General features: G+C 38.8%; 1 protein-coding gene across 2 annotated transcripts in view; it reads left to right on the forward strand.

The window, feature by feature from the left end:
- LRP2 (LDL receptor related protein 2) overlaps window positions 1–27,419 on the forward strand; it is a 176,816-nt gene that overhangs the window by 68,484 nt on the left and 80,913 nt on the right. For both annotated transcript variants that reach the window (XM_070803716.1, XM_070803712.1), the window contains exons 15-28: window positions 1,689–1,829; window positions 3,190–3,393; window positions 12,199–12,391; window positions 13,890–14,015; window positions 14,955–15,085; window positions 17,239–17,373; window positions 17,773–18,054; window positions 19,022–19,264; window positions 20,315–20,434; window positions 21,056–21,172; window positions 23,207–23,584; window positions 24,734–24,982; window positions 26,069–26,277; window positions 27,153–27,337. In XM_070803716.1, the coding sequence (XP_070659817.1) occupies window positions 1,689–1,829; window positions 3,190–3,393; window positions 12,199–12,391; window positions 13,890–14,015; window positions 14,955–15,085; window positions 17,239–17,373; window positions 17,773–18,054; window positions 19,022–19,264; window positions 20,315–20,434; window positions 21,056–21,172; window positions 23,207–23,584; window positions 24,734–24,982; window positions 26,069–26,277; window positions 27,153–27,337 (2,713 nt within the window). The remainder of the gene's footprint in view (window positions 1–1,688; window positions 1,830–3,189; window positions 3,394–12,198; window positions 12,392–13,889; window positions 14,016–14,954; window positions 15,086–17,238; window positions 17,374–17,772; window positions 18,055–19,021; window positions 19,265–20,314; window positions 20,435–21,055; window positions 21,173–23,206; window positions 23,585–24,733; window positions 24,983–26,068; window positions 26,278–27,152; window positions 27,338–27,419) is intronic.

The following is a 27,419-nucleotide window of genomic DNA, read 5'->3' on the forward strand; positions in this document are numbered from 1 at the left end:
AGGTTTTCTCAAAGTTCTCATGAGATTTGGGAGGTGTTCTCAAATGTTTGATGGATTATCTAGAGAGTTAAACTAGCTGAAATTAGCTTTGCAGGTCATGGGTATTTTAGAGAGGTTGATGTATTTCGGAATTAAAATGCCCAGTCGACAAAGAACATAGAGATGTGTTTAACAGATATTTATTGGCATATGCAGTATACCAGATCCTGTCTACAGGCTGGAGAAAGAGCAGCAAATACACCAAACTAAAATTACCTATCCTTCGTCTACTGGGAGAAATCTCCCAATTCAACTTCCTAACATTACAGTCAAGGAAGCCAGACCCAGAAGAAGAAAATGACGTGCCTAAGCGGCCACTTTATTTAGGTAGTGCCAGAGCTTTTTTTTTTTCTTCTTCTTCTTCCTTGTATGACACCTGTTTAGCATTGGGTTTGGTGTCTCTCAGATAGTCATTAGTCAAAGAAATGAAATATTTTGATTCAGACACTGTGAAGTCTTACGTTATTTTATGATAAGTTTTGTTTCAGGGTTTTAAACTGACATGACTGGACTGGGTCCATAGCTCTTTACTGCATTTGCTTATGCATCAAAGGAAAGAAATACAAACGAGGCTACATTGGAAGAAAGCTCAATATCAGTGAACAGTAATTCAGAGAAAGAAAGATTTAACTTAAACCTCTAATGCTAAGTGATGGGTCTGGCTTTCTGGAGAAAGACTATAAAGTAATTAGGCTGATTTAAAAAACCCAAACCAACCAACCTCTAGAACTGATGGTTTTGGATGACTACCCTTCCTACACAAACAAACACTTCATTGGAAAATATATACTATATATATATATACATATATATATATATATATATGAAAGTATATACTATATTAGAAAATATCTATTTGGAATGATCAATTCATGGGCTACTAAACTCACATCTGCCCTTGACCAAAAGTATAACCCAGTTTCATCATCTAAATTATATTATTTGCCTCAGAATGATACCTGCCTGTGTTTCTCAAAATGAATCTACTTGAGAAGGTAAAGAGACTATTTTAAAGAGTAAGTTAAAGGATAAGAAAACAATTTCAAAAGCAGACATTTTAAATTTTGACAGACTTGCATACAGTAAACTTTCTGAAGTCATTGCCTTGAGAATTGTTTTTGGATGTATAGACTGGTTTGTGTTTCTGACATGTAGGGTTTTGGAATTAGATCTGGATTTGAATATTAGTTTAGTTGTTTAACAACTAAATAATCTTAAGCAAGCTGTCAAACCTTTTGGAACTTTGGTTTCCTTTTCTGTAAAATTGGGATAATAATGTTTACCTCTTAGAATCTTTGGTGGTAAATTGTCTTACAAAGTTAAGTATCCAGGGAGGTTATTTGGGGGAAGTCATATTTTAATCACTGATGCTAGCAGACAAAGCGATATAGTTTTGGGAGGATAAGACCCCTCAAGGCTATTCAATTGCAGGAATTTTTTTTTTTTTTTGCCCCTAGCAGTTTAAGAGTAGATTCAAGAGCAGCAGTGGGATTGAGAGCAGTTAAATGGATGTACACAGTAATAACCAGTAGTGATGTCTCCAAGGAGTTTCAAACCCATTTCACCCACAGGTTGCAAAATGGCTTCGCATGTCTTGGGTAAATAAGCATTTCTAATTGAGATTTAACAATGTACATTTTTCCTTCCAGCAAGAAATCCATGTGCACATGAAAATGGGGGCTGTCAGCACATCTGTGTCCTCAGCCACAGAACATTCAATGGTGGTTTGGGTTACCGTTGCAAGTGTAGGCTTGGCTACATTCCGGATTGGGATGACTATCACTGTGTTGGTAAGATCACTTTTGGACTATCTTTCTGACAGTCAGCACAGGGCTGTGCATGCACTGCTTTGGGACTGGGCCAGCTCCCTGTAGCACTTCTTCACAGTGAATAAGCTTTTGGTAGCCCATGGGCATCTTCCTTTGTAGGTACCATTCCTTTTGTATGAAGAAGAACTTGTTTGAAGATGTAAATTTCCATCATTTGGGACACATTCACCCCTTGGGTGACTCTCATTCCTGAAATCACTTTCTTTCTTTAAAGTATGCTCTTGAAATTCATAGGATTTAATTTTGAGCCCTTTAGTCTACCACATGTATACCTTTAGATGTTAGTCTTAACCCTGGTGGGAAGCACTTGCCATCACTTTTATTGACTTCTCTTAGCTCACCACTTTGCCAGTCAGGTAATCACATCTTGATCCCACCTCGCTTTACTGCTATATTCCAAACTAAACTCCTAAGTGTTGGGGTAGCTCATTTCTTCATCTGGTGTTTACTCCTCAGTTCAGATTTTCTCTCTGTATCTGCTTCTATGCTCTGGTTTTCATTTGTGCCTTAAATGCGTAGTCTTCCTCTTTGATCACCTACACGTCTACTCACATTAAAATAACGCTGCCTCGTCTTCATCTGATGATGAAATGCACTTCTACAATATTTGTTTCTCTCATTTATTGTCCCTTTGACAACTCTCCTTTTTAATGCTTTTGACACATTCTTACTCCCTGCTGTTACTTCTGGATTAGTATGTAAATCCTCTTATTTTAACTTGAACAAATTTGTTCACTCTGTAGGTCATCCTAGATTCAGATAAAGATCACCCTCATTGCAAAAACCATGCTCTCCTTTTTGATTTCCTGGCCCATTGTCTCTGCCTTCTTCTTTGATTTTACACATCACTTCTTCTTTCCTATTTCCTTCATTCCTCTCCTCCCTTTCTGCTTTCCTCCCTGTATTTCTTTCTAAATAATTTACCTGGTTGCTGTTGATATTCTTTTTTGCTGGTCTTCACATCTCCTAAACTGCAGTAGGATTCTTGATATAGATCTCTACACAAAAGTTAATGTAATTAAGAATTTTGATGGAATCATTGTTCAGTTAATACCAGTTTGGAAATTCAGCATATGGACACCATGTGTTATATAAGTTTAATCCTAAGGATAAATTTCTCAGGGAGAAGTAAGATTGTAATACTTACTGCCTTTATAGTATTTTCCTTCTTTCCCTTATTTCCAACTATGTTTTTTACATATTTTTTGTATTTATTTCAGAATTATCAGGTGTGATTTATGGGTATAAAAGTAATATCTCTGGAACTGGGAGAAGGCAAGAACCATGCTGTGGTTGACTGCGTGTGTCCTTCTTTCTACAGCTGCTGAGCGGTTTCTGCTCTTTTCATCTAATCTGGCTGTTCGTGGCATCCCACTCACCCTCTCTCACCAGACGGAGGTCATCCTTCCAGTGACAGGATCTTCTTCCATCTTCCTTGGGATCGATTTTGATGCCCGCGAGAAGGCTATCTTTTTTTCAGATACAAAGAAAAACATTATTTATAGACAAAAGCTCGATGGTACAGGTGAGAATGGTTTTAAAGTTTTTTTTTTCTTTCTTGTTTTGTCTGTTTTCAATAATAATGCTAATCATTTGCCCTATAAAACTTTTGCATTCACTTCTTAAGCAGGATCTTTTACTAAGCTTGCTAAATATTTTTAGATAGGGAAATCTATAAATTAGGTCTAAGAGAACACTTCCTTTATTTTCAAAATAAGTTACAAATGAGACTGAATTTTAAAACAATTATTGATGTAATTGGAAAGCTACAAATATTACCATATTGACACTTCATAAAAGGAGGGTTAAATATATGAAAGCTGTTAATGGGTTAATTGACTAGAGGCTGTTCCCTTTATTCAAGCGGCCAGATTGAGCTGATGGAATGATCTCTGTGTAGAGTTGCTACACTACCTAAATGGAATAAGAATATTTATTTTTTAAAGATATGAATTATATGTAAATACAGATTTACTGTAAGTTTCTAGTTGACTGGAATTCTGTTAAAATCTCCATAATCCTCACAGAAAGATAAATTAGTCAGACCTTATCAGTTGGGTACTATCAGCCAGACCTTATCAGTTGGGTACTATCATGATCCAGTACTCTGATTTTACCATCCACTAATGGGTCGAAAACCGAAGTCTGAAAAAAAAAAGAGTAGCCACAATAACAAAGCAACTAAGAGGGCCAGCTCAGGAGCTCACTGCTTAGTTTCGAATCCTGAGTTCTCACATTTCTTAGTTGTATAATCTTGGGAGTGTTACTGTGAAATAGGAATAATAATAAAGGCACTACATAACTCAATGTTTTTGATAGGATTTTAGGTTAATGCATTTAAAATACCTAGAATAATGCCTGGAAAATAGTAAATACTTTCAGTAAATGTTAGCTAGATAGTTGGATGGCATCACTGACTCAATGGACATGAGTTTGAGCAAACTCTAGGAAATAGTGAAGGCCAGGGAAGCCTGGTGTGCTGCAATTCATGGAGTCAAAAAGAGCTGGACATGACTTAGCAACTGAAGAACAACAAAAGCTATTATTATAGCTGTTATCAATGAAAAACTCTTATTACTCTGCTCCACCCTGCCCCAACTAAGACTTGCTCACTAGAGGTAATTCCTTACCATTCTTTTGTCCCCATGTTTCTAAATACTTATACTTACTAATACTTATGCTGTTACTAAAACTTACTAATACAATTATTAGTAAGTATTAGTAATTAGTAAGTTACTAATACTTACTAATGCTTATACCATTACTGAGTCCAAGCTCATACAACTCACTGCATGGCAGGCTAGAATAGCAACTTTATTTGGAAAGCCAGCAAACCAAGAAGATGGTGGACTAGTATCCCAAAAAAGCATCTTACCCAAGTTAGAATTCAGGCCTCTTTTGTATTAAAAGCAGAGAGGATTTGGCTGGTGAATCCTTTGTCCTTGGAGCTATCCATGTAATCTGTTTACCATGTTCCTATAAACTACCAACAAAGCAAAAGCTGTTCTCTGTTCTGCAACTTTTTATCTCTATAGAAAGAAAGTAGAAAGTATTAGTCACTCAGTCATGTCTGACTCTTTGAGACCCCATGGACTGTAGCCCACCAGACTCCTCTGTCCAAGGAATTCTTCAGGCAAGAATACTGGAGTGGGTTGCCATTCCCTTTTCCAGGTATCTTCCTGACCCAGGGATCAAACCCACGTCTCTTGCATCACAGATAGATTCTTTACCACTAGGGCCCCCTGGGAAGCCTTTTATCTGTGTGTGTGTGTTCAGTTGCTCAGTCGTGTCCAACTCTTTGCGACCCCATGAACTGTAGCCACCCAGGCTCCTCTGTCCAAGGAATTCTCCAGGCAAGAATAGTGGAGTGGGTTGCTGTTTCCTACTCCAGGGCTTTATCTCTACATGAAGGGAAAATTTATACCCTTAAATGTCACAGCCTTGAGAATGGGCTATGCTGTGTATTTTATCCCATAGGCAACATTCCTTTACAAAAGGTGCCGAGCCTGCACGCTAAGCACAGGCAGCAGAGAACAAAGGTTAGAGCTAAAGGAATAGATGCAATGTGGAATCAGGGTTATTCTTCTCTGTTGCAGTACCTTTTCTTGATTTGTCATTTTAGACATTTATTTTCCTTGTTACAGATAAGGAATCAGCTCTCCTTTTCCCTCTCCTTCTCCCTAAAAAGCTAGAACATAATTTTTTGTTCACTGCTAAATCAAGTAGTCTTTCATGATGACATTTCTCGAACAAATGTTGATTTTTTTTCCCCCTGGAGTTTGACAATTGTTCCATCTTCATTTGCTTAGTTTCTTCTATAGCTATTATATTTTCCCCCAACAGATCTATCAAATGCTTGTCTGTGTATCTACATATTTATCAAATGCAAAATCTGTGATTTTTTTCCCCCTCTGCTGTATAGTTGAATCTGGCACACAGCTCTTCTGACCTCCATCTGCTGCTTCTCTCTGCTGGTTTTCCTATTTCTGGCAAGCCATTTATTTCTCTTTCCAGACTTATTTCCATACTTTGCTGAAACACATTGTATCGTAGCTTTCAATGGGTAGGGTGGTATATAATTTGAGTTTGAATCTACTTTTATTTTGCCCTGCAACTCGATCATTTGACAAGGTGTAAGGTGAAAGTAGTTTTACCTTAGAAATTTGAAGACACTGATGCACTGTCTTCTAGAAGCCCATGTCGGAAGTCCTGTACCATCTGCAGTAGCATTTCAGTGTATATGACCTTTCTGGGGGGAGAGTCTTTTTGTTTCTTTTTGGAAACTTTTAGAATCTTTTTGTGATCCTTTTCATCTTGAGATTTCTCTCCTATTCCAAGGGAGTTTTCTTGCCCCTGCTTTTTTCTATTCAAGCATGTTAGGTTAATCATCTGTTTTCTTCTTATCTTTCCTTTCTTGGTTTTCATCTCTATCATTTCATTCTACTTTCTGTGAGTTTTTTTTTTTTTTGGCATTTTAGTTTTAGTCTATCAGATATTTGATTTTCAATGTTGAAGAGCTCCTTCTTGCTCTCTGATTATCTCTTTTTAAAAATAAAGCCTGGGACTTCCCTGGTGGTTCAGTGGCTAGGACTCCATGCTCCCAAAATAGGGGGCTCAGATGTGATTCCTGGTCAAAGAACCAGACCCCACATTCCTCAGCTAAGACCCAGTGCAAATAAATTAATTAATTAATAGAAAAATAAATTTAATCTTTTCTTAGTCTATGAAGATATTAATTACATTAAATGATTGATTTTTCTCTTTCCATTTCCTTTGGGTTGCTTTTTCTTTTGGGGTTGTTTTCAGATATCCTTTTTATGAAGGAAACTTAAATTTCTTTGAGCCTTGTTTGATAGTAAGAGCAAAGCTATAAAGTGCTAACCAGAAAGCTATAGTTATGAATGGGCCTCATCAGTTGGTGATCAAGCAGCCCTTTTGTTGCTAAGTCGCTTCAGTCATGTCCGACTCTGTGCGACCCCACAGACGGCAGCCCACCAGGCTCCCCCGTCCCTGGGATTCTCCAGGCAAGAACACTGGAGTGGGTTGCCATTTCCTTTTCCAAAGCCTTTTTGTTGAGAAGTTTCCAAATGTCAGTATCAGCAAAGCCTTTCTGGAGATGGTCAGTTTCTTCTTAGTAGATGCTCCTTCTCCCTGTTGGGGTGAGGAGTAAGAGGGGGCAACTAGTACCTGTGTTCTGGGAGCAGTGCAGATGAGACGGGGCGGGGGCCCCTTCAGGTCAGTGTTCACAGGCATAATCTCCTGTGTTCAGTTCTCTGCAGAGCTGTCGGGCCACATGTCCTCAGCCTGCAGCCTCTCTGAGTTGAGTTCCCCCCGAGGAAAAAAATTCTCAGGTCTGTTAGAGGGTGCAGATGAGAGGAGTGTCATAGATGCTTGGGGTTGGGTTCAGCTGTTCACCATACCACCTTTTTGATTTATTTATTGGCTGTGGTGAGCCTTCACTGTTGCATGTGGGCTCTCTTGTTGAAGCGAGCGAGGGCTCCTCTTCCTTGTAATGTGTGGGCTTTTCATTGCGGTAGCTGCTCTTGTGTGCAGGCTTCAGTAGTTGCGGCTCGTGGGGTAGAGTGTTGGCTCAGTAGTTGTGGCGCACGGACTTGGTTGCTCCATGGCTTGTGGGATCTTCCCTGACCAGGGATCAAAGCAGTGTCCCTTGCATTACAAGGCAGATTCTAACCACTGGACCACCAGGGAAGCCTCTGTACTAGGGTAGTTACTCAGCCCTGCCCTTTTCAGAATCTGGTGCCTCTGTGTGCAGACAAGCTGAGGCTTCTGCATGTGTGGGTGTTGGTGCTCACCTCTGCTGGTATATCTCACCTTTTATTTAGTTAGTTACCCCTTCTCCAGTTTCTTTCTCTTCATCTGTTCTTCTACTGGAAGGAAGAGGAGATAAACTTGCGGTTAATCTGTTATTTTGAACCAAAAGACCTTTTTTCTGAGGACTGGAATTACATCTGCAGAGTTACTACACACAGGCTGTCTCCCGTAGGTGCTTCCACAGGTCAGATTCCTATAGCTTTGGCAACTGCAGTTCTCATCATGGTTTTCTTTCTTTCTTTTTTTTTTTTTTTAAATAAATTTCAAGTCCACATGCAGAGAAAATTGCCTTTTAAAATAGTGGTTAAACTCTTTGCACTTTGCTTAGGGAGGTATTACATTTGCTCTGGTTTTCCAAGTGAGAAGGTGAAATTCAGTGAGTTACATGCAAAAACTGTTCGAAGTCAAATTGAAGTCAGTATGGGCTGACCCTCAGGGAACTTGCCGCATCAATGATCCTTTCTCTTCTCCACCTTTTTTTGTTTATCTATTGACTTGTCCTCATCAGATATGCTGAAGTCTCTCTCATCCTAAAAATCCTTCAACCCACCCTCTACTTCATGTTCCTTTTTGATTGCAGTCTTCTGTCCTCAGGTTTGTGGACAAGCACCTTGAAAGTTTGGTGTACGTTTTTTAAGCCCTACTTCCATATCTACATTTCTCACCTCTTTGCACTATGTCACTTTCTTGAAACCAATCTTATCCCAGTCACCTCCAGTCACTTTGTTATAAACTTTCAGTTCTTTTCTTTGGCACCTTAGTCATTTTCTTAAATGTTTTTTTCACCTTGACAACACACTCCTGAATTTCCTTCTGTTTCTTGACCATTATTTCTACTGTTCCTTAAACATTTTTTCTTTCAGTTCAGTTCAGTTCAGTTCAGTTGCTCAGTCGTGTCTGACTCTTTGCAACCCCATGAACCACAGCACACCAGGCCTCCCTGTCCATCACCAGCTCCCAGAGTCCACTCAACCCATGTCCATTGAGTTGGTGATGCCATCCAACCATCTCATCCTCTGTCGTCCCCTTCTCCTCCTGCCCTCAATCTTTCCCAACATCAGGGTCATTTCAAATGAGTCAGCTGTTCTCATCAGGTGGCCAAAGTACTGGAGTTTCAGCTTCAACATCAGTCCTACCAGTGAACACCCAGGACTGATCTCCTTTAGGATGAACTGGTTGGATCTCCTTGCAGTCCAAGGGACTCTCAAGAGTCTTCTCCAACACCATGGTTCAAAAGCATCAATTCTTCAGTGCTCAGCTTTCTTTATAGTCCAACTGTCACATCCATACATGACCACTGGAAAAACCATAGCCTTGACTAGACAGACCTTTATTTACAAAGTAATGTCTTTGCTTTTTAATATGCCGTCTAGGTTGGTCATAACTTTCCTTCCAAGGAGTAAGTGCCTTTTAATTTCATGGCTGCAATCACCATCTGCAGTGATTTTGGAGCCCCCCAAAATAAAGTCTGACACTGTTTCCACTGTTTCCCCATCTATTTCCCATGAAGTGATGGGACCGGATGCCATGATCTTTGTTTTCTGAATGTTGAGCTTTAAGCCAACTTTTTCACTCTCCTCTTTCAGTTTCATCAAGAGGCTCTTCAGTTCTTCTTCACTTTCTGCCATAAGGGTGGTGTCATCTGCATATCTGAGGTTATTGATATTTCTCCCGGCAATCTTGATTCCAGCTTGTGCTTCTTCCAGCCCAGCATTTCTCACGATGTACTCTGCATATAAGTTAAATAAGCAGGGTGACAATATACAGCCTTGACGAACTCCTTTTCCTATTTGGAACCAGTCTGTTGTTCCATGTCCAATTCTAACTGTTTCTTCCTGACCTGCCTACAGGTTTCTCAAGAGGCAGATCAGGTGGTCTGGTATTCCCATCTCTTTCAGAATTTTCCACAGTTGATTGTGATCCACACAGTTAAAGGCTTTGGCATAGTCAATAAAGCAGAAATAGATGTTTTTCTGGAATTCTCTTGCTTTTTTGATGATCCAGTGGATGTTGGCAATTTGATCCCTGGTTCCTCTGCCTTTTTTAAAACCAGGTTGAACATCTGGAAGTTCATGGTTTATGTATTGCTGAAGCGTGGCTTGGAGAATTTTGAGCATTACTTTAATAGTGTGTGAGATGAGTGCAATTGTGTGGTAGTTTGAGCATTCTTTGGCATTGCCTTTCTTTGGGATTGGAATGAAAACTGACCTTTTCCAATCCTGTGGCCACTGCCGAGTTTTCCAAATTTGCTGGCATATTGAGTGCAACACTTTCACAGCATCATCTTTCAGGATTTGAAATAGCTCAACTGGAATTCCATCACCTCCACTAGCTTTGTTTTTTCTTTATCTGTCCTATATGCAATTGTGATCTCTAGTGTTCAACATGGGTCCTCTCTTCTAATTGTGCATTTTCTTCCACATAATTCTGCATCTTCTGTGTCTTTGGTTACCATCTAATGTAGTAAGTATAAATTAGTGTAGGGAAACTTATGATAGGCCATTTTCTGAATGCTTTTCTTCCTAACCTGGAGAATGAAGGGAAAGGTCAGGGAAGGCTTCGTGCAGAAAGTGCCAAAAGTCTCAAACCAAGCTCACATTTTGGTTTTCACATCCATTGCACCAATTGCCTGTTGGATACTTCACCTGGATATCCCACAGATCACCTGAAAACCAATTCGTCTAAATATTCACCATTCTTCCTCTTCTCCAGACCTCCTGCCCCAAGGGAAAGGTGTCACCTTTTACCTGCCGCCCCACCCTCCCCAAATCTGGTGGTCACCCAAACTTCTTCCTTTCTTTTAGCGTCTATCATTAACTTATTAACCTGTAGCCATGCTTCTGAACATGTGGAATCCTCAGTGTCTGTCCTTCCCACTTCCACATCTTTTCTACAGCCCTTCATTCACCGCTTCCTTTGGGAAACCTCTTCCTAGGACTTCACTGGTGGTCCAGTGGTTAAGACTCTGGTTCCACCTCATGGTGCATTGGTTCAGTCCGTGATTAGGGAATTAAGATCCTGCATGCTATGTGGTGGGGCCAAGATAAGTAAATAAATAAAAGCAAAACACCTCTCTACACCTATTGTCATTGTTCATTTGCTAAGTCGTGTCTGACTCTTTGCAACCCCATGGATTGCAGCACACCAGGCTTCCGTTTCCTTCACCATCTCCTGGAGTTTACTCGTATTCATGTCAGTGATGCTGGTTAAGCATCTCATCCTCCTGCACTTCCTGCCATAATTTCCATACCATCCTGTGCATACCACCATCACAGCAGCCAATATTCTTCTATTGCTTTCCCTCTTGCCCTAATTGCCTCCTCTCCCCTCTCCTACTTCATTATAGATATCTTGAAGACAGTGTCCACATTTCTCTCAAGACGCTTCACTTTACATGACTCAGTTTCCCCATGTGGAAAGTAGAGATAATAGTAATTCCTGCTCTTGAGCTGTTGTGAGGATGGATGAATTCATGTAAAGTACTTGGGCTCGTTTCAGGCTCATGAAGTGAAGTGAAGTGAAGTCGCTCAGTCGTGTCTGACTCTTTGTGACCCCATGGACTGTAGCCTACCAGGCTCCTCCATCCATGGGAATTTCCAGACAAGAATACTGATGTGGGTTGCCATTTCTTTCTCTAGGAGATCTTCCTGACCCAGGATTGAACTCCGGTCTCCCACATTGTAGGCAGATGCTTTACTGTCTGAGCCATCAGGGAAGTGGTGGCTCATATTAAGTGCTCAGTATAAGCTGCTGTTAGTAATACTATTAGTAGTATGATGTTTCCTCAATGTCTAGTATGGTGTCTAGCACACAGAGGACTTTCTTTGTATAATTTCTCATATAAATAAATGGAAAAAAGACTAGACTTTTTCCTTCAAAAGAAAGAGGTGTGATTGTTTACTCTGATTCACATTTTTTTTTTTTTAAAGGAAAAAGAGGGGGAAAGGCATAAAAATTCACAAAGGAAAAAGTGGTCTTTGTTTCTCTTCATACCCAGTTCTGATTTCCTTTCTGGCTGCTGGTCTTTCCCAAACTTGGCAACTTTGTGGCTATGAAAGAATTGTTGATGAGAAGGTTGGGCGGGAATGCCTCCCAGATACCCCCAGTCGTACCTGGCAGTGTCAGCTTATCAGTGCTGTCTGTGGGTGGTGGTTGTGAGTATGTGAACTCAGGTATCTCTTCTTCAGATGTTCTGTACTGAGAAATTTTTTCTGAAAGGTTGAACAAGGGAGTAAATCCAGGCCATACCACTGCTGGTTCTGTTTAACAGAATCATATCTATTCTTTGAGATCCAGACATTTGGAGATGAGTAGATTCTAGGTTTATCTCATGTGTTGCTTTGCAGTTTACAGTTGCTTTATTTTTTTTTTTTAAAGAATTTCATGTTACTGAAATACTCTTTGCGTGCTCACACAAAGTTTAAATATGCAGTGATAGGAAAATGTATATCATATAAAATATGCTTACTTTAAACCATGTCCATATTTTAATTTACAGGAAGAGAAATTATCACAGCTAACAGGGTGCCAGCTGTTCAAAGTTTGAGTTTTGATTGGATTTCGAGGAATCTCTATTGGACAGATTCTTCTTATAGGAGTGTCAGTGTCATAAGGCTAGGTGATAAATCAAGACGTACAATCATCCAGAATTTAAATAACCCACAGTCAATCGTAGTTCATCCGACTGCTGGGTAAGTATGTTCATGTTTTCTTAAGAAAACAAGCGATGCCATAGGTATTGGGCAAATTTAGTAAATACAAGATTGAACCATGTAAATTGAAATCACCTTAGATTGTATCCTTTTAGCATATGCTGAAATTATCACTTTACCTCTACCACTTACCTTTAGCTAAGTTTTGGCTTTCCCAGCCTTCACTGAACTGTGTTTTTTTCATAGTCACATAGGACCAAACAGTGAGTCACAGATTCGGTGGAGAAGGAATGAATATGCAGCAGAATTATCAGGAAAGGCTCAAATTCCTTCCCAGCTTTAATGCGTTGATACAAAGCTTATCAAAGCTTTCTAAATCGTTCAGTAGTTTTCAGAATGAAAAGTCTTTCAGACCACAAAGTGTTTAACCACTGCGTTGTTGATGGAGTCAGGCAAGAAAAGACAGAGCATTTCACATCATCCCTTCTAGTTCTTACCTTTTTTATTTAAATATGTTTGATAGTTTGATAGCTTACCATAAAGTCTTAAACCAGGTAGTTATGTTTTAATAGAGTAATAAAAAAGTGATAACTGGTAACTTACTAAAGCCTGATTGAGGGTACATAGCAAACACTTTACATAGTGCATAATCTCATCTAAGCCAAAAGCTGGTTTGTGAGTGAGTGTATACAAGACCTGTTTTGGACCTCAGAGAGATAAAGTAACTTGCTCAAGGACCCACTGCTATTAAGCAACAGTTAGTATTAAAATTCCAGACCTATCTGACTGCAAAGCCTGTGTGTCTAACATATTTTAAAACTGACGATGGTATCGATAAGAAGTTTTATTGCCCGATAGAGAGTTAAATGTTGATTTTCTAGTGAATTTATCTTAAGCTAAGTCTTTGGCAGTGGGTTTTAAAAAGGCATTAAATTCCTTTCCTAATCAGTCATTCATTTGAAACAATATGAAGTCACATTTCAGAAAGTTACCTTTTGGAAAAGACTCATTTTAGTTCTTAAGGCGCACATGAAAGAGAAGAGCTTTGCCCCCCTACACTTACATTTTTGCTACCCTTCGAAAAAAAACAAAAAAAAGCATAAAAAAGATGTCTTGGGTAAGAAATCTTGGGTACATTGATTTGGGTGCATTTTTAATCAGGAATGAAATGCTTTGCTGCAAATTCCTTGTGGAAGATGATTAAAGAGTCATCTAGTGGATCCTTGATGTTTAATCCAGAAAGAAAGTGAGAGATTATAAAATCTGTTTTTGTTTTACTCATCATTTATTTTATTTCAAGGACATGTAGTATTAATAATCTGAATTATGTCTTTTTGAAGAGCCTACTTGGTGACAATAGTCCTGAAGTCTAGCACAGTGGTTCTCTGCCCTGGATGCTCATTTTAATGCTATTTGTATTTTCTATGTATTTTTTTATATAAACCCTACAGAAAACTAGTTTGCAGCAATTCTCTGGAGAATCTGTGTTTAGTTTGTGCCAATGTTAACATTTTCGATTTATTAACTCCTTTTCTAGGTATATATTCTTCTCGGTTTGGTACCGTCCTGCTAAAATCCTGAGAGCATGGGCTGATGGATCTAACATTTTACCTATAGTAAACACTACTCTTGGGTGGCCCAGTGGGCTGTCCATTGATTGGAGGTAAGTAGGAATCGTCCCAAATTGCTGCTAAGGGAGACATATTGTAGTTGGCCAGCTTCTGCTGGGATGAAAATGTATGCATTAAAATGAATATTCTGAAAATTGCTAGAGGAAGCAGAATAGGGCAAGACTCAGGGAAATAGAAGAAGGATTTGATGAAGTACTGGTCATGTGCAATTTTTACAGGGGCCATCTTGAGGATAGGAAATCTTTGGTGTCAACAAATATGTATTTGCCTATATGCACTATGGGAGGGTTTTTGGAATATCAGATTTAAATTTTAAGATATTGATCTGTTAAGGATATAGGAAAAGGTAACAGGGTAAACAAGCTTAGAGATATCAAATGCAAAAGCAGTTCATAGGAGTAAAAATAGGAAGAAATGTGTTTAACCTTTCAAACATAAGTCACTAACGGTATTTTTCCTAAATGTGAATTTAATAAGGCAAAAACTAAAATTCTTAACTTGAAGATAACATTTCAGGTTTTCTAAGACATTTGAAAATCACTTCATGAAAGTTGCTTTGTTTTTCTGGGGAACATAAGACTATTAAACTTTGCTTAATGAATGTAAATGTGTCAGCTGAACATGCTGTTCAGCTGAATTGCTGTTGTTTAGCTGCTAAGTTGTGTATGACTCTTCTGCGACCCCATGGACTGTCCAGCTCTTAGTCGTGTCCAACTCTTTCCACCCCATGGACTGTAGCCCACCCGGTTCCTCTGTCCATGGGATTTCCCAGGCAAGAATACTGGCCTGGGTTTCCATTTCCTTCTTAAGGGGGTCTTCCTGACCCAGGGATCGAACCCATGTCTCCTGCATTGCAGACGGATTCTTTACTGCTGAGCCACCAGGGAAATCCCTGATTTTGAATGCCCTTAGTATAAGGTGTGCTTTTCTAATTTCTGAATAACCAGTAACTAAGTATTTTGTTATTCTAGTTCTTCACGATTGTACTGGGTAGATGCCTTTTTTGATAAAATTGAGCACAGTAACCTTGATGGTTCAGACAGAAAAGCCCTGACCAATGTACATCAGTTGACACATCCATTTGGACTTGCTGTCTCTCAAGGTATGTTTTGAAGCAAAAGTGTTTTATTTATACTGTGCAAGCTGTATAAAACTCATCCTCATTTGGCAATCTCATAATTCCAGAAAAACTGGTCACTTATGAAATGGTGCTCTTATGTCTAAATAAAACATTGTTTGTTGATGAAATATTAATGTTTTTCTGTTTGAGACATTTCTATATAATAGTGCATCTGTTTTCTTCCTCCCATCTCCTCTCTTGTGAGTATAGGCATGTTCTTGTGGGTTCGGTTGCTGGGAATAAGAATCTAGCACGGCACCACAAAACAGGTGGTGTGTTTAGTCTTGATAATAGGGTTTCTGTGAATGATTGTGTAGTTTGTACCAGGCCAAGAGAGTAAGGAGAAACTAAAACTTACCCTGGTTCTGCTTGACAAACCATAATTAATCTGGTTAGAGAGGTGCCATTTTTTGATCCAACAAAGCCTCTACACTTACGCTAGTTGTGTTTCAAGTTGAAACTTCCTGCATGCGTGCTAAGTCACTCAGTTTGACTTACAAAGTATCTGACTCTTTGCGACTCCACGGACTATTAGCCCGCCAGGCTCTTCTGTCCATGGAATTCTCCAGGCAAGAATACAGGAGTGGGTTGCCATGCCCTCTGCCAGGGGATCTTCCCGACCCAGAGATTGAACCCACGTCTCCTGCATTGCAGGTGAATTCTTTTCCATTGAGCCACCAGGGAAGTCCTGAAATTTCCTACTGTGAATCATTGGCATACTGCTTTTAAAAAAAGTAGACACTGACTATAATTCAAAGACTTTCTCATACACATGTAGTATGGAATGAATAACTAGTAAATATATTCTATATTCCCCCCTGTTTTCTGTGGAGGAGTGCATGTTATTTTAAAATATTTTAAGTGCTCTTGTGAGATTTTTGAGTCAGTTATAAATATGCAGCCAGTGCATTCTTTTTCCCTTTCTACTAATGCTGTCCGACACATCCTATTTGTTCTCACATAGGAACAGTATAAACATGTTAAATTTTCTCTGCTGTTTGCTGGAATATTTTGTAATTAAATAAAAATGCAGTTTTTATTTCATTGCTGGTTTGCAGTTTGATTGCTAGTCAGACCAAATATGATTTAGTAAGTCCAATGACGGATTAGTCATTGATTAGACCATAGATAAGGAAAACTGATTTTATGACACAATTTGTGACATCTTAGTCATTTTCTGGTCAGTTGGAATTTTTAGTTGGTTATTGTTTTTTTCTTTGGAAAACTCTATTGAAATATGCGTTTATTTCCCTGCTTTAGTATCTAAGGTAAAATGAACACAATTGAATTTTTGATGTTCAAAATCTTGTATGGCCTCTTCCATTTTCAGCTTTGTGGAGCTTTATTGTCTTTTAAGGTGTAGGAACACTTATGTGGATAAATTTTATTGATCCCTAAACATACACTAACATTTCCTTCTTGAACTATCTATATCTATGCTTTGCCTTCTCAAAGCTCATTTTGAAATCTGAGAGTCAAATTAAAAAAAAAAATGTTCTCATTAAACATGGGATATAAAATGTTTGACCTGGAAGAGAACTTAGAGATTAATTTTACTAGAAACATGAGCCCCCACACAGTGACGATCACTCAGCAGTTTAGTGCTCAAGCTAGGATAAGAACTCAGTCTCCTGAGGCATCATCTCATATTGTATAAAAGAATCCTGAGATTAAAAAGATTTTTACCCATAGAGGTCTAAGGCCAATTGCTATTAAGTTTCATCACAATATTCCATATTCCAATATTCTTCCCTGAATCTAATCACTACTATTATTAATAATGTAGGCTTCTTCTAGGTAGGATCTCTCTCAGATATCTATGCTAGCAACTCTTTCTACTGTTTTTATTCCCTAGCACTCTTGTGTCAGGAAGTATTCTTCCAACTCTATTGTTTTATTAAAGGTCCTTAGCTTCAGAGGCTCAAAAGTCAACAAATAAATTTTTTCTTTAAGAAAAAAAAAATAAGCTTCTAAAGAGTCATTTCTAGAATTACAAGTTATGGAAAACAGAAACATATTTATTTAAACAGATACTTATGAAAGAAGCTTCCCACATTTAGAAGAAGCATTATAAACATATTGCATTTTCCCAGGTGAGCTGTGGCAAGTAAACTTATCACCATATTTCTTCTTAGACTATATATATGTTACTGATTGGAGACGTGGTATTATTCGATTCGGGAAATACAATCCTGGACAATCGATTATTCTCCGAAGTGGTGTTGGTTCTGTGATGCGTGCGAAAGTATATGATTCTAGAGTCCAGACAGGTGAGTAATGTTGCCAGGTTGTTTGTATGGATGTATTTAATATGGTGGCTCCTTTTACCTTTAAATACTTCTTATTTACTATAACTTTATAGTATAGTAAATATACTATATAAATATCCTGATAGCTTTATCTTCCTGTCACTGAGATAATTTTAATGTGTAAGAATTTCTATTCAACTCTACTTACTTTAAGCATATGGGAGGAAAAACACGTTTCGGCACTTCTCTGTATTTAAATTGAATGTGTCATTTGGCGTGTTCCTTTCCAAGAAGAAGTCAGTCTCTAATAGTGGGTCTGACAAGTATTCTTTCCCATTCATTTTTCGTCACAAACCAAACCTGTGATCAACCTAAAAGGACTGTGCTTAACCGCCGTGTTTGGGGGCATTGCTTTTTCAGGGTCTAATGCCTGTAGCCGGCCCACCAATCCAAACGGCGACTGCAGCCACTTCTGCTTTCCAGTGCCGAATTCCCAGCGGGTGTGTGGTTGCCCCTATGGAATGAGTCTGGCTTCTGATCATTTGACTTGTGTGGAGAATGCCTCCCGAGAGCCGCCGGTGGAGCAGTGTGGCACTCTTTCCTTCTCCTGTCACAACGGCAGATGCGTGCCCCTTCAGTATCGCTGTGATGGATTCGATGACTGTCTTGATAACAGTGATGAGGCTCAATGTACCACATCTAGTAAGTAGCTTATACATTAGTGATACGTCCTGTGATATATATATAGAGAGAGGTGCACTTTAAAAAAAAGGCTTAGGTTATCCCTATAGGAAAAAAGGAATATGTACTCTAAAGGCTTTTAGAAAGCTAGACAATGAATATTATTCATAGATAATGTTACAGATGATTTCTAGCATTATTTGGACTATCCTCAATAAAATTTTTTTCTGACATTGGATGGACATGCAGAGTCACTGCATTTTGGCCTCTCCTACCCCAAATAAATGGGATCTAATCTATAGTACTGGAGAGAATGGTATCATGGAATAAGTGTTTGCAATAATAGATTTTGAAAATCTCATGTACTGTATTCCTTTTTCCTCCTGTAGGTGAAAAATGGATTATGGCTGAAATGGTGATTTTAACCTTTATAATCTTTTGATGGTAATCCAATTTATAATAAATACTATTGTGAAAGATTAAAAAAATCTCAGCAATTTCTATCAAGGAGACATTAAAGGAAAGAGAAATGACATTTGAAAATAAAAGTGCTCATTTGTACACTTTTGAAATTTCTAAAGGTTTATTTTGTTTAGTTTTATTTTGCACTGTTCTTTTTTTAAAGTGCAGATTTTTACATAAATGTTTTATCAATTTCAAATGAGCCATATGATGAGAGGAAGCATAGCTTAGAAGCAAAGGATGGGCCTTACAGTCGTGACAACTAGAGCTTTGGTCTTGGGCAGATGCCTAAGCCTCTCAAAGCCTCAATTTCCTCATCTGTAAAAATGCAGATAATTATATGTACCTGGCAGTATCCTTGTGAGGATTCAGAGAGAAAAAAGATATGTAAATAATAGTTGCCAAATAAATGTCAGCGAATGATGATGGCTTTCACATTTTGTATAATGCTCCCATTGAAAGGTAAGATCTCATTTAAAAGGCTATAAAAACCAATGTCTTTACGACCAATTCGTTTCTATTGTAGATGCTACCTGTTCACCTTTAGCATTTGAGTGTAAACGCGAAGGACACTGCATTCCCTCAATGTGGCGCTGTGACGGAGAGGACGATTGTCTGGATGGCAGCGATGAGCAGAACTGCCCCACTCGAGCACCCACTTCCTGCCGTGCTGATCAATTCACCTGTGACAATAACTTCTGTATCCCAAGGAGCTGGGTCTGTGACACAGATAATGATTGTAAGGATGGATCAGATGAAAAGTCATGCAGTAAGTTTTGAACTGATTTCTCTTGGCTGCTCAGCCTAGTAAATAGATTTGAACCATGAGTAGGCTTTGAGTACTTTCCTTGAATGCTCATATAATTTTCATTATATCTTAGCCACTTCTATTCCATCTGTCAACCAGTGTATTAATAGGCTGTAAAAGCAAAGACATGGGAAGTCTTGCTAAATATTTTCTATGGAAGCAAAACAAGGACTGTCTTTGATATTTAACTAATATCCCGATGGAAACTGGAAAATAAAAATCCCACAACTAACTGTTCAGATATTTAAAACAATTGCCCTTTCTAAATCATATAAACACACCCAGATGTTTAGCTACTGGTTTTTCTTTTTATTTATACAGGCAAAAAGACAATAGAATAAAAAGGCAAAGAACATTTCAATTTCATTAATCTTACCCACCTGCACAGAGCAGGTGCAGAGTTCCCCGGACTAAGTTCTGTTTTGGTTGCATGATTTGGCTAGTCCCTTTTTTTCAGGACTAGATAAGCTTTAAGATCCCATCTAGCTTTCACATTCTGTGAGACTATATTATGATTCCTGTTTTGAGTCGTGGAGGCAGCCCTTCTGACCCTAAGGCTATGTCTCTTCAGCCAGCTAGGGTCCTGGTTTTGAGGATAGTTCTGCTTAGGCTTTGGATTAAATTCAGTTATCATGATCCAGTTAAATCCAGTTATCATGTGGACCATGCTCCATGACCACAGGCCATCCTGTTTTGTGGGCTGGGTTTCATTGCTTAGCTGTGCAGAAGAGTCTTGGACTTTATAGTATTCATGAGGTGTAGTCCAAAGCAAGGCCATGATGCTTATCTTCTACGTATGGTCTGTTTTTCAAAGTATCCTCACAGTTTCTGACTCTGAAACTGTTTTCAGTTCCTCTCTCCAAGAAGGCGATCTGCCTGATGTGCAGGAATTTTGAGCACACATACAACTGAGATAATTTATGTATTTCCTAAGCATTGTACAGTTTGGCTCTGGTACACATTGGACAAGAAATAAACTATTAACTTGGTTTTGTTTTTGGATGACATTAGATTATACACAGACATGTTCACCTACTCAGTTTCACTGCCCTGATCACCGATGTATTGCCCTAACTTTTGTCTGTGATGGGACCAAGGACTGTGCTGATGGGTCTGATGAGATTGGTTGTGGTAAGTACATTGTTTTATTTTTTTAATTAATTAACTAATTGCTTAATTAATCCATTGAGGTTATAAGTCCATAACTGATTTATATGTTTCAGGTGTACAATATACTAATTAACATTCAAAGATTAAAATCATTTATAATTGTAAAATATCAGCTATATTCCCTTTGTTGTGTAATATATTCCTGTAGCTTATCCCTATCTTACCCCTGCCCCCTTCCTTCTGCTCACTGTTAACCACTTGCTTATTCTCTATGTCTGTGAGTCTGTTTCTTTTTGGTTATTTTCATTAGTTTGTTTTAGTTTTTAGATTCCACATATAAGTAACATTATATGGTATTTGTCTTTCTCTGTATGACTAAGTCCATCCACGTTGTTGCAGATGGCAAAATTTCATTCTTTTTTATGGCTGAGTGGTGCTCCATTGTGTGTGTATATCTATATCTATATATATCTATATATAGATATATATTTTCTTTATCTATTCCTCTGTTTATGGCCAAATAAGCTGCTTACCTATCTTGGCTATTGTAACAATGGTTTATTTTTATTCATGATGTTTAGAAAAATTTTGATGTTCAGTTGTTCCTTGGCTTAATTTCTAATATTTTTCTCTCATTTTCAGTAATTAACTGCACTGCTTCTCAATTCACATGTGTTAGTAATGGTCAGTGTATTAGCAAGACATATCGTTGTGATGGTGTTTTTGACTGTGATGACCACTCTGATGAGACAGATTGTCGTAAGTACCATATACCTAGCATGTTTCAGGTGATGGGGTCATTTCTTATTTACCAGGATTGCTCTTCCCACAGATTTTCTCTTAGATAAGCTAGAGGGAAGGCAGCCTAATGAACAAAACATTGTCTAAGGACCACAGTATTGATTGTATAAGAAAATCAAATCAATATCACCAAATAGGGATAAATTGTGAATCAAGTAGTTATAAATGGGCACTTTCAAATTGTCTTTTGAGTTGGTTAAATATTTGTCAGGTATTTTGCTTTTCAGTGTTACCTGCGGCATTCAAAATTAGTGGGTTTCAATGAGGTTTGCCATATATAAAGATATTTTAATGGTTTCTTTTAAGTCTCAATAGGGAGGTCACATCAAGCAAATCATTTGTTTAGTATCTGCTAACATGTTTCTGTGGTCTTTGTTCTGGGAGTCTGATAGAAAGTAAGAAACAAAGCAAGGCAGGTAGTTATAAGGGCTTTGTAGAAATGATACAGATAAAATTCATTGAAGGTTCCGAGAAAAGAAATTTTTTGAGGGTTCAAGGAGGACTTCATGGACTATAAATCTGATGGACCTATGAACTTCACAGGCTGTAGACCTAATAATGGAAAGGATTTGTTATTGCCATTTTTATATTAAACAAGGTGAGGTAGTCATTTGTTTGAATGTTGGTGTTTTGGATCATAAAAAGTAGGTTTCTATCAATTCTCCTCCCTAATCAGAAAAGAGGGTTTTCCTGATGGCTCAGTGGTACAGAATCCACCTGCCAATGCAGGAGATGAGGGTTTGATCCCTGGGTCCAGAAGATCCCTGGAGAAGGAAAGGGCAGCCCACTCCACTATTCTTGCGTAGAGAATCCTGTGGACCGTGGAGCCTGGTGGGCTATAGTCCCTGGGGTCACAAAGAGTCGGACATGACTGAGCTACTATAACAACAACAATCAGAAAAGGATGGTTTAAATCTATGGATAAAAGAAAATATAAATTATAAGTGTGTACAACACCCAGAAATTCTTAATCACCAAAGTTTCTGTTTCACATTGAAAACATAGAATTCTTCTCTGGTGGTCTGAGGTTAAAGTGCCATTGCCTCTGGCTTTCTATTACCTTACAAGGTCCCTGGGAGAGAGTTTGGGTTTACTCCTGTGAAATAGGCAAGTAATCTATAAGAACTGCTTGGTGAATAGCGGAAAGTTTGCAAAGAATGGAAGATTTACAGTCATCTTGGCTTCATCATCATCAGTTCAGTCACTCAGTCATGTCCAATTCTTTGCGACCCCATGAACCGCAGCATGCCAGGCCTCCCTGTCCATCATCAACTCCTGGCTGCTGCTGCTGCTAAGTTGCTTCAGTTGTGTCCGACTCTGTGCGACCCCATAGATGGCAGCCCACCAGGCTCTCCCGTCCCTGGGATTCTCCAGGCAAGAACACTGGAGTGGGTTGCCATTTCCTTCTCCAATGCATGAAAGTGAAAAGTGAAAGTGAAGTCACTCAGTCGTGTCTGACTTTTTGCGACCCCATGGACTGTAGCCTACCAGGCTCCTCCGTCCATGGGATTTTCCAGGCAAGAGTACTGGAGTGGGTTGCCATTTCCTTCTCCAATTTGCATGTTACTCCAGGTATTTCTTGACTTCGTACTTGGCTTCATTTAGTATAATTCATTTGAGGGAAAGTGATAACATCCAAATATATGAAATACATGAATTCCATGTCACCATAGCTGTTTAACCTCTATTAAATTCTCTGATGATTCTTTATTATTTAATCCAAAGTTAGAAACACAGGAAATATAATTTTCTTTTGACTCAGGGACTTCTATCCATTGTACATCCGTTTCTTTGTTATCAGATCCATTAATCAGATCAGACAGAGAAGACAATCATTTTACATGTTAATATTACATCTAAAATTAATATTTGTCATAATCATTATTAGAAACTCACCATTGATCCAAAGTGATTTCTTCTGAACCTAGGAGTTATATAAAAGGGATTATGGATCACATTTACAAACGCATTTTCCCCATGCTGTTCTCTTAGCAACCAGGCCTCCTGGTATGTGCCACCAAGATGAATTCCAGTGCCAAGAAGATGGGATCTGCATTCCGAAGACCTGGGAGTGTGATGGGCATGAGGACTGCCTCCAGGGATCTGATGAGCACAATGGCTGTCCCCCCAAAACCTGCCATCCTTCTCATTTCGTCTGTCAGAATGGAAACTGCATCTATAGAAATTGGCTCTGTGATGGGGACAATGATTGCGGAGACATGAGCGATGAGAAGGACTGCCCTACTCAGCCTTTTCAGTGTCCCAGTTGGCAGTGGCAATGCCCCGGCCATAGCATCTGTGTGAATCTGAGTGCAGTGTGTGATGGTGTCTCTGACTGCCCCGGTGGGACAGATGAGTCCCCACTTTGCAGTAAGTCTCCTGACCACAGTTTACTGGCCATGAACTCATCCTGAGCAGGGGCCAGCTGCGTGTCGTCATTGTCACAATCACCATGTAGTTGTTGAGGAAGGAATCTCAGTTCTCTGAATTTCAACCTGTGTAGGGATAGCCCTCATGGAATTCAAATAAATCATCACTGGGTAGTATTTATCATTTAATCCTTTGCACCCGGTTCTGTGTTTTTACTTCATTAGATCATCAAATTAAATTTGGTTCTGTTGGATAATGCGCTCATAAGTTTTTCTAACTTTCATATTTCCTAATTTCAATCAGAACTTGCCACAAAATGAATAAAGTCCAGGGATTTGTGTTTGCTGTGATTAAAATCCTGTGATTGGCATATCATCCTAATTACTGTCCTTTCTTTCTTTGCTCTTTAATCGATGCTCACTCTCAGATGAACCCTAGCCAGGTATGACTGCAAAGTATTTTAGGTTCTTATGATTTTATTTGCATTGCATTTGTGCTGAAAATGTCCTAATCATTTAGACTTACTTCCCCTTCTGGTACATGTTTCATACCATGACTCTTATAAATAAGAATACACATGGAAATAGAGGATATTTGCATCTACAGGCAGATAACTATCTTGGGTGCCTCGGGCATAGTCATTTTAGCCCTGAAAGTAAGGATGATCGTATGTTAGTTTATCTATGCCCTCTAGTCTTTCAGTTCTCTTTCCCCTTTGTAAACCTTTTAGCTCTGTTCTTCAGTGTCAAAGTCTTATCTTCCATATCTGTGTAGGTATAAGAATGAAAGAAAACAAATGGAAAGTAATTTAGGTCTCTTTGCAAGCTTTACCAATGACAGTTATGTTTCTTTATGTTTAGTTTGTATTTCCTCCACGTTTCTTTCATTGCACTAAATGGAGTTATATTAGAAGGTTGTAGTGAAGAAAGTGGTCCAAGTCCAGTGGATGTGAAAGGTGGTAAATCCTTAGGCAAGTCAGAGCACTGGACAGCCTATGGACCTCATCCATGTGGATTCTGCTCATAGCTCAGACTTGGGTATTGTGTTGAGGGTGACGTGAGACTGTATGACATGTAATGTAACAGAGTGAACCAAAGAAGCAAAGATTGCTGACTTTTCCCCTTCGTGATTTCTTTTTCTTTATTCTAGACCAGAATAGCTGCTCAGATTCCAATGGTGGTTGTACTCACCAGTGTATTCAAGGGCCTTATGGGGCCCAATGCCAGTGTCCATTGGGATATCTGCTTGGCAATGACTCTAAGACCTGCGAAGACATAGATGAATGTCGTACTCCAGGCTTTTGTAGCCAGTACTGTTACAACATGAGAGGTTCTTTCCGGTGCTGGTGTGATTCAGAATACACGCTAGATGCTGATCGGAGGACTTGTAAAGCTACAGGTAATGAAAGTGAGCTAACTCCAGCTAGTTTAACAGGCATACTCCACACACCATCTTCGTATAATGCCTGATGAATTAAATTCAACCAGTATTAATTCTGGGCTTCCCAGAGGGTGCAGTGGTAAAGAATCTGCCTGCCAGTGCAGGTAGATGTAAGAAACGTAGGTTCAATACCCGACTCAGGAAGATCCCCTGGAATTGGAAATGGCAACCCACTCCAGTATTCTTGTCTGGCAAATTCCATGGGCAGAGGAGCCTGGCGGGTTACAGTCCATGGGGTGGCAAAGAGTTGGACACGACTGAACACAGCACACACATAGTATTAATTAAGTTTCTCTGACATGAAAGTGTTTGTACTATGTGTTAGGGTATCGATGTGGCTGCTTTAAATAATAATAATAAATAAATAATACTAAAACCAAAGAGGCAGTTTCTTCTTTTCAGGTAGGAGTCTGGAGGGTAGAGGGTTCGGGGGTAAAAGCTGGTGTGCCTTCCGTCCAGGGATCCAGTGATCTTGCTCCAGAGTTTGCCAGCTCCCAGGAAGTATGAAAGGGGTGAGCAGCTTCCTTTTAAGGATGATCCCTGGAATTTGACACATCATTTGTGTTTGCATTTTATTGATGGAAACTTAGTTATATAGTCTCTCCAAATTGAAATGGAAATGGAGAAACGCCTCTAGCTCTTAGGCCCTGTGCTGTGCTAAAAGTTGGCATAATTTAATACTAAAAAGGAAGAAGAGAGAGGACATGGGAATGATTAGAAATCTCTGCCACAGCTGAATGCGGAGTACAAAATAAGCAAGTACAAAAGTAACTATAGAAACAGGAAGAATGCAAGAATAGTTCACTCCAGGTTGATAGATAAACACTGAAGTGTAATTCAAGGATGAAAGACATTTTGAAAGCTTACTTTCAGTACTTGTGAAAATCAGCTATTAAGGTAACATCATTCTTATAGGAGTTTTTGTTTATTTTTCCCCATTACTCTAGTTTGGAATGGCATCTTCTTTCTGTTATCAAAGGTATTACATCAAATATTGTTGTTTCTCCCATAATCATTGACACTTTGTATTTTCTTCCTGGACAGAATCTGAAACTCTGTTACTGGTGGCGAGTCAGAGCCAGCTTGTTGCTGGCAATATGACCCAGAATGGGTACTTTGTCTACCCAGTTATCCAACATGGTTCTCACATTGTGGCTGTTGATTTTGATTCAGTCAGTGGTCGTATCTTTTGGTCTGATGGAACTCAGGGTAAAATCTGGAGTGCGTTTCAAAATGGAACAGATAAAAAACTAGTAAGTACATAAGTACATATCTACTGGCCTTTGATCTGACTAGTTCCCCAGTCTCAGGTCTATTTGCTGTTAATCACCAGTGAGAGAAGGTCCTACCCTATCTTAAGTGGTTCTCATGTCTCCCTCTGGGCCATCCATACTTAAAAGCCCTGGATGTTCCTAACTCCTATCTAATGGGATCTGAAGGGAGAGACTTGAATCTGAATACCAGGTTATACGATACAGAGACCTCATTGCATCTTGGAAGTCCCCTCTGCATTTTTTTTTTTCCTAGTGGATAAAAAACGAGACACAGGGGAGGTTGCTTTTCTTTCTTTTGTCTTTTAAAATATTTTTAAAATTTATTATTTCTTTTCTATCTGGTTTATTATATAGGATAGTGAATATAGTTCCCTGTGCTATACAATAGGACCTTGTAGTTGAAGTTGCTTTTCTTAGCTTTAATTCAGTTGTGTTTCTTGATCAGTATCCCAGAGTTTCAATTTCTTCATCCTTGGTGGTTATGTTTCCCCTGCCCCTTAGAACTTTATTTTGTAATTGTTGGCTCTCAATCAATAAAAGCATTACTTTTGCCATGAGAACACTGTAAAGTTTCATAGGGTGGCCAACTTAGCAAATGGATACAGTTTTTATTTAACTGAAAAAATTCTGAAATCAAAACTCCACACTAATCCAACAATAGAGTATTCAATTCTATACAATCTTGTAGATTTTCCCTAGAAAACCCTACTGTTTATACATGGGAAGACCACATTTTCTAGTCCTTACATGAGAGCATAGGACAAGTTAGATGATACCTTAGTCTCAATTTTCATTTTATTTCTATGTTTGGATTATTTCTTGAGAGTTCACTTATTATTCACTTTCATCTTTAGATACTTGACAGTGGTGTCAGCATGACTGGAAGTATTGCAGTAGATTGGATAGGACGCAATCTTTACTGGACAGACATTTCCCTGCGAACAATTGACGTCGCGAAACTGGATGGGAGCCACAAGACTGTGCTGATTAGTGAAAACATAACAAATCTAGGGGGACTAGCAGTAGATCCCAGAGCTACGTAAGACATTTTTTTTCCTTAAATATCATGTTGCCTTAACATTGTATGAGAAGAAATAACAGTAACGTGATGTGGCTAATAC

The sequence above is a fragment of the Bos indicus genome, chromosome 2 (genome assembly GCF_029378745.1).
Source record: "Bos indicus isolate NIAB-ARS_2022 breed Sahiwal x Tharparkar chromosome 2, NIAB-ARS_B.indTharparkar_mat_pri_1.0, whole genome shotgun sequence".
NCBI classification, from domain to species: Eukaryota; Metazoa; Chordata; class Mammalia; order Artiodactyla; family Bovidae; genus Bos; species Bos indicus.